This window comes from Psittacula echo (assembly GCF_963264785.1).
Source record: "Psittacula echo genome assembly, chromosome: 14".
NCBI classification, from domain to species: domain Eukaryota; kingdom Metazoa; phylum Chordata; class Aves; order Psittaciformes; family Psittacidae; genus Psittacula; species Psittacula echo.
In genome coordinates this window covers 2,665,108-2,674,015 of record NC_137750.1, presented here as the reverse complement: position 1 = coordinate 2,674,015, position 8,908 = coordinate 2,665,108, and the positions used below count along the sequence as shown (strand labels likewise).

Below are 8,908 nucleotides of genomic sequence, written 5' to 3'. Positions count from 1 at the left end.
GACACTTACAATCCTGTTTCTTATAATCAAGTTTTCTACTACCTTGTCCTCAGAAGAATTCTGTGAGTTTTCATTTGCATGGTTCTGTTAACTCAATAATAAAAACCTCTCTGCTGTGTTTTCCAGCAGTGATAATTTGCCTTTGCTAGAGTTAAACCCCATTAATATGCATTTCTGTGCTGCAGTTTGAGACAATTTCTGAAAAAGGGGTCCCTCTGCAACAGCCTTTAACATTAACATTCAGTAATGGACAATTGTTTCTTTTAAAGAGCAATTGCTCACCTTAGGCACCCAAACCCATTGCTTCTATGCTGAATGCAAAGTGATGTGGTTTGGTTTCACAAATGTAAGCTATCCAGCGTAATTCTGAAGCCTGACGTGGAAAAAAGGTCTTCTATTTTTCTGTCCCTCAGGAACAGAGCTATGCTGAGAACGTGTGAGCAGATAATAGCCTAATTCAAAACCTCAGGCCAGATGTCTTCAGAATTATGCTATCACTCAGATTAGTCAAAGCATAAACAAACACTTGTGACTGACGTAGGTACTTCAAATAGGCTGATGCCTCGGTCAGCGCTACTCATTTTGGAACAGGCTGAGAGAAAGCAGAATCAAAATGAAGACGTTTCTTGTGTTTGTCTCCTTTTTGATCCTGATGACCACTTTTACAGGTAGGAGACTATACAGAACAAACCTGCATGTGTATGTAGAGCGGCAGAGCATGTCATAACAGTATTAGTTCCTCAATCTTGCATTTTAATATCTTCATATTTCATTTTTAACACCTATTTTTATATTGCAGGCTTTCCATTATTTGATTTTTAACAGTCATGCTATTGTATTCCATGTTTTGCTCTCCACATTACCACACTGTAATCATTTCTTGTAAAACCAAAAAGTTTAATTTTCCTAGCTTACCATTATTATTTGACCAAGGTTCTGCAAAGCAAAATGTTCACTGCAAGCTCTCCTTTGCAACGAAAGTCTAACTCATTACTTTGAATACAGTCTTAAACAGTAAAGCAGCATAGAAAGGAACAAAGAATTGGAATCACTAATGCCAGTGATTAGATGGTGCTGCTATATTCTCTCATTTTAGAGAGTAGCATGAATATGTAAGGTTTGCTTCATGCAGGCAGAACTAGAGAAAGCACAAGTATAAAAATGGTTTAAAATTCCACTCATATCTCCTGGAATGCAATATCCCCGGGGAAGGGGCTGTAATGAAAGAACACTTTGTATACAGACAAAAATCAGGTTTGGAGACGTTTTGTTTTACAACTGACAGATAAAATGTTAAGTTTTTGGTAATTTCAGAGCTAATGTCTGTTCTTCTATCTTTAGACACTTCCCCAGTTTTGGCTGGAAAAGATGCCAAACAGATTCTGAGAACTCGCCGCGGAGACAGACCGAGAAAAGCTGGTTTCCCTGATGAGCCAATGAGGGTGATTTATGACTTTCAGTTTTAAATTACATTAACTAAAACCCCCACAACACCAAAAGCCCCAAAACATTTGTGCTTAGTATTAGATTTATAGAGATTTAACTCCAAGCAGTATCTTATGAATATCGCCCTTTTAAGCAGCTGAGTTCTTCTGTGAAATATTAAAGCCCCCCTTTACATTCTTCCAATTACTGTTAAGCAGCATTCTGCAAGCGCTGAATGTTGCTGAGGAAATGTACGTTTGCAGAATGTGGAAATTATTTATCACGGTTCAAAAATGTCAATTAAATTATGGAGAAGAAAGTGGCTTTTCATTTATAGAAATGTGGATTTCATCAGGTTGTTTCTGAAGAACTAAATAACAGGAAATGTCTTCTGCTTACAGCACATTCTGCACTCAAGGCAGAAAGGAGATGTAGGTGTCAGTGGTCGGTGTGGAGATTGAGGTAGTTCTCAGTTAGCTTTTAAAATCACTTCTTTCACTTATTTATGGATGCTACAGATAGGATGGTTTATTATGATATGGTGGGAGTTCTCAGTTGCTAGCTTAAGGCAACAGCACTGGTATTGCATGAAATATTTGTATTTATTTCTAAGCCGTATTACAGGAAAAGAAAAAGAATTAAAGAACCTTCTGTTTTACTTGCTTTGACAAGATGTAACATATAATTCTGCACTTCTCAAGAGCTACTTAAGGTATTTTAAAATTACTGCCTATTTTGGTCCAAAGTAAATAAACTGTGCTCAAATGACATGGTTCTGAAGAGGCAAAACCCACAGAAGCGAGAAAGCTCACAATAGAAGGTGCATGTGTGACAAATAGACGTGTGGGGCTCAGTTTAGCAAGGTGCTGAACACTTCTGAACTCTGTAGGACATGAGGAGTGCTATGTACCTTGCAGGATTGAGCTCAGTGTGTGCCAGGCTTGTGGAGAGAGCTCGTGGGCTTCTCTTTCCAGTGGTTATTGTACACCAGCCAAAAAGAATCCACCTGGCTGTGTGCCACTCCTGATGCACACGCTTCTTTGTCAAGTGTGATGGCCACAGCAAGTCAAAGCTGTCACAAGGATATCACATCGTGCTGGTTAACAATCTTGTACAATGAAGACTGTATAATAGAGCCAAAACCACACAACACTCTTAGTCTATGGTTTAGTTTTAGGTAGTCCTGTGAAGAGAAAGGAGTTGGACTCGATGACCCTTATGGGTCCCTTCCAATTTCCCTTCCATATTCTGTGGTTCCGTGAGTCTAGGTGGGGAGTAAAGGGAGCTAGGGCTAGAAAAGTGATCACTGACCTCTGCTGCTCTGTCCTCACCACTTCCACCCTACCACGATCAGTAGCAAACACTTTTTGAGACATTCCAACCTTCTTTTTATTTCCTTTTTCTTTATTTTCTTCCCATACAGCAATGCTGCCTTCCTGTAAGAAAACCCAAACAGAAGAGTATTTGTTTTCCTCACTAATTGTCAAGGTTTTCAGTATAAAAGGAAACATCTACTTCTAGAAAACCTATCCTCCCCTCCATGAGGAACTTAGGGTTTTTCCCTTGTGAATGAAGGTGCATGGCTCCTCTATCCCTGTGCATAGTTGTGCCCCTGGCTCTAAGAGAAAACCTGCTTTTGTATGGATTCTTTGTAGCAGAATGAAATGAGTGCTGGGATGAACCCACCTCTGTTCATCTATTTTAAGCAGAAGCTGTTTGTACTAGGCCAGATCATGCTGAGTTGGGGAATTTAATTTGCAATTCTTTGTGACACTGTTTGCCTTCCAAATGCTGTTTCACTCAAAAAGCCTGTTCAGTTACAGACAGCAAGATCTGCCATTTCTGATTATTTTTAAAGTGTCATTTATCTTATCAGCATGTTTTAATCTTATTTTGACTGAGACCCTGCTTTTAATCCTGCAGCATCCTATCAGTTATATAGTTCTGTTCTCCACAAATTTGTAACAGTCTTCTGGAGGGATTTGAGCCAAGTGTGCCTGTGCTGCCAGGAGAGAAAGCACATTAAAAAGCAGGATACTAATGCTTCCTGCTGGCCCCCAGTGTACCAACCCTCTGGTCAGCACAAAGAGCTGGATCACAGCAGGAATACTTGGCCAGTGCAAAGGGTTTACACTACAGCTTCCAATCCTGCAACATCTACTGTGCAAGGCAGTGGGGGGATGATATATATGAAAACCTGTACCCAGTGTTCACAGAGCTTGTGAGCCCCCAGGCACTGGGGCTGTAACTTCTTAAAAGTAAGTTTTGTTCTGATGCAGATCTAGTTTTTGGTACACAGCCCACCTCAGTTTGGTAACTCTTTGCTTACGCCAACCCCCCTATGAATTAGCATGAGAAATGCACATTATTTTATGGCTCACACAAAGACCAGTCAGCACTGATGCACGCTACTAACTAGAACCCTTTGGTGTACTGCCATATGATCCTGTCAGGGGTTCATGGTTTTTAATCAGCAGGAATCTATTTTCAAAAGAGGCTACAACAGATCTATCTGTGAGAATCCTTCTGTACCCTCAGGACCAACAGAAGCTTCTGTGTCTCTATGCAAATAAGAAATGTGTATGCAGAATCCCTAATTTATGAATACTCTAAAATTCTTGCTCAACACTTTTACTGATGTCAGTCAGTAAATACTGCTAGGTTGGGGCAAGCTGACTGGCATCACCATTTCACTGTATTTGATGATTTTAAGGGGTAAATTACTTGCTCATATATAAGGTTCATTGACCTGACATTAGACTTGAGTGATCACATAATTAAATTACTTCTTCTTGTCTTCGAACAGGAGTATATGCTTTACCTCCAGCGCCTGGAGCAGAGAGCAGAAGAACAATTCCTTGAACACTGGTTGAATCCACATTGCATCCCACACTGCAACAGGGATCTGGTGCATCCAATCTAATGGTCTTGCCTACCCCACAAATGGTAGATAGATTTCTTTTGCAGTGCCTGTTTCTTTCTTTGTAATAAAGGGCAGAGTCACAAACAGGAAGAGGAGAGAATAATCAGGGGCTGGAGGAAGTACCTTGCGCTAAAAGGTGTCTGGCAACAGATTAGTGGCAGGGAACACAAGTGTCCTTGGCATCAACTGTGTCACTGCAGTCGGCTGCTGTTAATAAAACGTGTGGTTATCAATTTCTGTGCTACATGGATCTAAGTTGGTGACCACAAAACATTCTTACTAATGTTGCTTCAGACTACTCCTGTTTCTTTCCTGTCTGCTTGTGCTCCTTTTCCAACTCATCTGTTTAAGTCTCGGACTTGTTCACTTAGCTCTCTGGAGGACTGTGGCAGGATATGTAAGATGCAGTCTGACCTGCTAGGAGCTGAGCCTGTTCTGCAGTATCTCAGCTGAAATAATTTGCTGGCTGCTGACTTTTTAGATGGAATTCACTATTTAGTACACATTCTGGCAAACATTAACATGGAACGTTCTCACAGAGCTTGCATGGGTTATTAGTTCCGTGCCTGATTTTCAACATCAGTGTAATAGACACCCTCATTTGCTTTATTGCCTCTGTTTATCACATGCATCATAGAATTCAATGGGAAAATACGTTCCAAAGCACAGCTCAGAAACCAGGCACTACTAACAAGCCAATCAGTGACAAAATGACACATCCCAGTAGTACTCCACGCACACTGGTTTGTGATATGGTCATCCTTTTTCCTTGTGTGTTTTGCATGGAGCATCAGCTTGTTACTACATTAAAAAGTGGGATGCATTGAGGTAAGGAGTATAAAATACAAGTAAACTCTTCCAATTACCCAACAGCCAACATGATGCCAAAAAAGAAGATATACTTACATCTGTAAATGCTTATAACAGGATGAACCTTCCTTCTGAGATTCTTCAAACAGACGTGAAATTTGTCAACTGGGATAAATCTGAATCATCACCATAACAGTGATGCCGTATCACTTACAGTTAACCTTATGACATGCAAGTTGCAGGTTTAGCTCCATACTTTCAAAACCAAGTAAAACAGAGACGGTGTCTGTCAGGGCTGATCTGTTTCAAAGACAGAAAGCTTGTCTGTTTAATTTCTGCTATTTATTTGTATCTGTACATATCTAAATGCCTTTGATGCTGTGCTGGACTTCAATGGAGCTCTGTTAGTCCACAATAAGCCAAAGGTCTGAAACTTATTTAAAAACAAAAACACAAAATTCCCAAACCTTACTCCTAGGAGGCAAGTTGGCAGATTTCAAAACATCTTCCAGCTGAGGCACAGTTGAAAGCTGGCTCGCTGACTGTTGGAATCCTTCGCTATAGCTGCTCACAGGCAATTGTGAAGAATTCATGTTAGAGAAGTGCTTAAATGATTTGAAGCCCTTTCTGTTATTAGCAATGTCAGTGACATTAGTCATGTTTTTAAATGATATTTTCTTTTTTCTCTGCAGATCTCTTTCTTTTCACAGATCTCTTCATGGCCACTGAAGAGGATATATACCATGATTATGTTAAGGAGGAAAAGATTATTCCTGCATTGGCTATGTGCTCATTGTAGAGCTGAACCTCTTTGCAGTGCAGTGCAATCCCAGTGATAGAGCAAAACTTCCAACTGTAAATGGAAGTTTTATGGTATAGACCACCATATATTTTCTACCAGTAATGACTGCATATTTGAATAAATAAATCAAGGGTCTCCTCTAGTACACCACTTGGAGTACAATGTTCAGCTGTTGGGCCCCCAACATCAGAACAAAGACCTGTTGAAGCAAGTCCAGAGGAGAGGGAATTTTTACAAGGGCCTGTAGGGACAGGACAAGGGGAATGGCTCTAATCTGCCAGAGGGGAGATTGAGATGAGCTCTTAGGCAGAAGCTCTTCCCTGTGAGGGTGGCAGAGAAGCTGTGGCTGCCCCATCCCTGGCAGTGTTCAAGGCCAGGTTGGACAGGGCTTGGAGCAACCTGATCTAGTGCAAGGTGTCCCTGTCCATGGCAGGGGGATGAAACTGGATGGGCTTTAAGATCCCTTCCAACCCAAACCATTAGAGGATTCTGAAGTACGGGTAAGAATAAATCACTGATTAGTGCTAGAGTATGCTTTTTAAGGGTACAGCTTCAGACTGTCTGAAGCAGAAGAAACTTAGAGGGAGAGGTTCATAGAAAATTGGAGATGTAACCATGAAAAGAAGGCCAGCTCCTAACTTTGGAGGAATCCTTAATTACAGTTTTATAGTTTAAATAACAGTATTGTATGAAGACATAACATTTATGCAACACAGATCTATGTTTAATTGCCTGATGATTATTTCATGTATTGTTTCATAATAAAAGCTTGATGCAATCCGATTTTCAGATGATTTTTTTTACCTTAGTCTCCCACACAAAAATGACTGGAAGTGAAGCTTATTACAGTGAAGTACCGAGGAGATGTCAGAGGACTTTCCAGGATCAGCAGCTGGGAAGGACTATGGAGCAGTCTTTACCATTTTGTAGTTTCTCTGCACAACTTTTCCCTTTCCTTCATAATTCTGCCAGGGCAGGCACATGTATGCAGCCATTCCTTTTCTGCCTGCGTGCCTTTATAACTTCTGCCTTGGTATCGAATATCTTGTACAATCAGATGGTAAACATATGATACCTGCAAAACAACATGAACAATGTCTTGATGGCTCTTACATGACTGTTATGATCTGTAATGGCAACAGAATTAGTTATGAACGAAACTTTCAGAGCTCCTCACTGCAGTTGCACTAAGAGCCTGAGGACTGGTAGCGAAATAAAAAGCAATTTTATGCACAGATATAAGGTAATTACTGCTGCATTGGATAGACTGAAACAGATCAATAGTCCTTCTAGTATACTTTCCTTTCAGTAAGAGAGCTCTCCCAGATGACTCCAAGGAAATAATTTAAATCTCAAAGCATCAAAGGCTTGCTTTCCCCTGCTGTCAAGATGAAATCACAGATTAAATCTGGGAGGGTAAAAACATATCATCAGGCTGCTATTGTGTACTTCATTCATAATACTTGCAATACATAGATCTCAATTTGCATATCTCTGCTGAAGTTAAAGTCATTAGGTGAAATCCTGGCTCTGTTTTTTCTTGCACAGTGAAAAGTTCATGCCAAACCCAATTATGCCAACTTTCACCCAGTGAAAGCAGATGAAAGTATTTCTCTGAAATACAAGAACTCCCACCTACTTATATTCAGTCATGAGTTAGATAACTAGTAAGGTTAAATAGTAGCTTCTAGGCCTACCTCAGTAACACTGAGCTAATCCTGAACTGACCATAGGAGTACCTCCTGGTCCATCAAGACAAGAAAAACAGCAGATGCCGTATAGGAAAGTTTGAAACATAGAGAATAAAGGGAGAATAAAGTGTAATGAAAGAGAGAGAGAACAGAAATTATGAGGGTAAAGAAGAAAAACCCAGACTAAAGCCTATCAGTGCCTCTGTAATCATGAAGAATACAATCCAAGATATTTCTTTTTAATATATTCAGCTCTTCTGCTAGATTTAAGAAGCCAAGTCCTCCATTCATACAAATTAATTTGGGCCCTGCAAATAAACAGAGAATCACCCTTCAAACTACCCGAGAGAGACAAAGAAGAGAAGGCCAGCATAGCACAGCACACTTACATATATTTGCTTAACACTGGCAAACACTGAAGTCTAAAAAGAGAGGGATGGGACGAGTGTGACTGCTTTAGACTACTGCAATGGATGTAGCACCCCCTCACCCTGCTTATTATACATCTCTGTATGTCCATAACAAATCTATAGTGTTTTACATGTGATCCACTGGACTAATAAAAGAACAGCATCTTAGGGTCAGGTATAAATAAATTAACTCAAGCATTTATTATGACTCAGCAATGAAAACACTCATACAGAATTAGCATAAAAAGTTAATACTGCATAAACATCATATTTATAGCTACAGAAGCTACGTAATAAGCTTTTCTCAGAGTCCTTCAGTGTGGCTGCTCTACTGTGTTTTGATTCTTACGCTTTACTCAGATCTTTCCTTCAAAGCCATGCTGTGCTTGAAATCTAAAGGGGAACTAGATCAAGTGTTCAAGGTCTATTTGGAGGTTTATTTTTGTCCATGTCTAAAATCTTGGGGGAAAAATGCTAAACTTCTATATATGCATGCAAACCATGGGCTTCCCTATAATAATCTATATGGCATTATGTAATCAGAATTTGCATATGAAAGCCACGAGAGGGCTTAATATAGATAAAATGAGATGAACAAGTGTTGTGAAAGTTGTATACTGAATGGGAAAGCTAATGGCAAAATAGTTGATTTCAAATGCCCTTACAGAAAAGGATTACAAAAGACTTGGGACAATCTTTAATCTATGAAGCAGATAAATATATCATTAGCTTTAATCATTGCTTTGGTTTATATTCAGTGTCTGCTAATTTTGTTTCTTCTCATCTGAAAACTTGCCCACTAGATGACACTGTTTCTGCATATAAGCGGCACCACAGCTCTCAAACG

General features: G+C 39.8%; 1 protein-coding gene across 1 annotated transcript; it reads left to right on the top strand.

Annotated features, from left to right (window-relative positions):
* Window positions 1-613: 613 nt before the first annotated feature.
* Window positions 614-4,348, top strand: LOC308227141 (uncharacterized protein C17orf67; the record flags this gene model as incomplete). Its single annotated transcript, XM_080629501.1, has 3 exons — window positions 614-668; window positions 1,342-1,442; window positions 4,232-4,348. The coding sequence occupies 3 exons, from the start codon at window positions 614-616 to the stop codon at window positions 4,346-4,348; spliced, it is 273 nt and encodes a 90-aa protein (XP_080485627.1).
* Window positions 4,349-8,908: the final 4,560 nt, after the last annotated feature.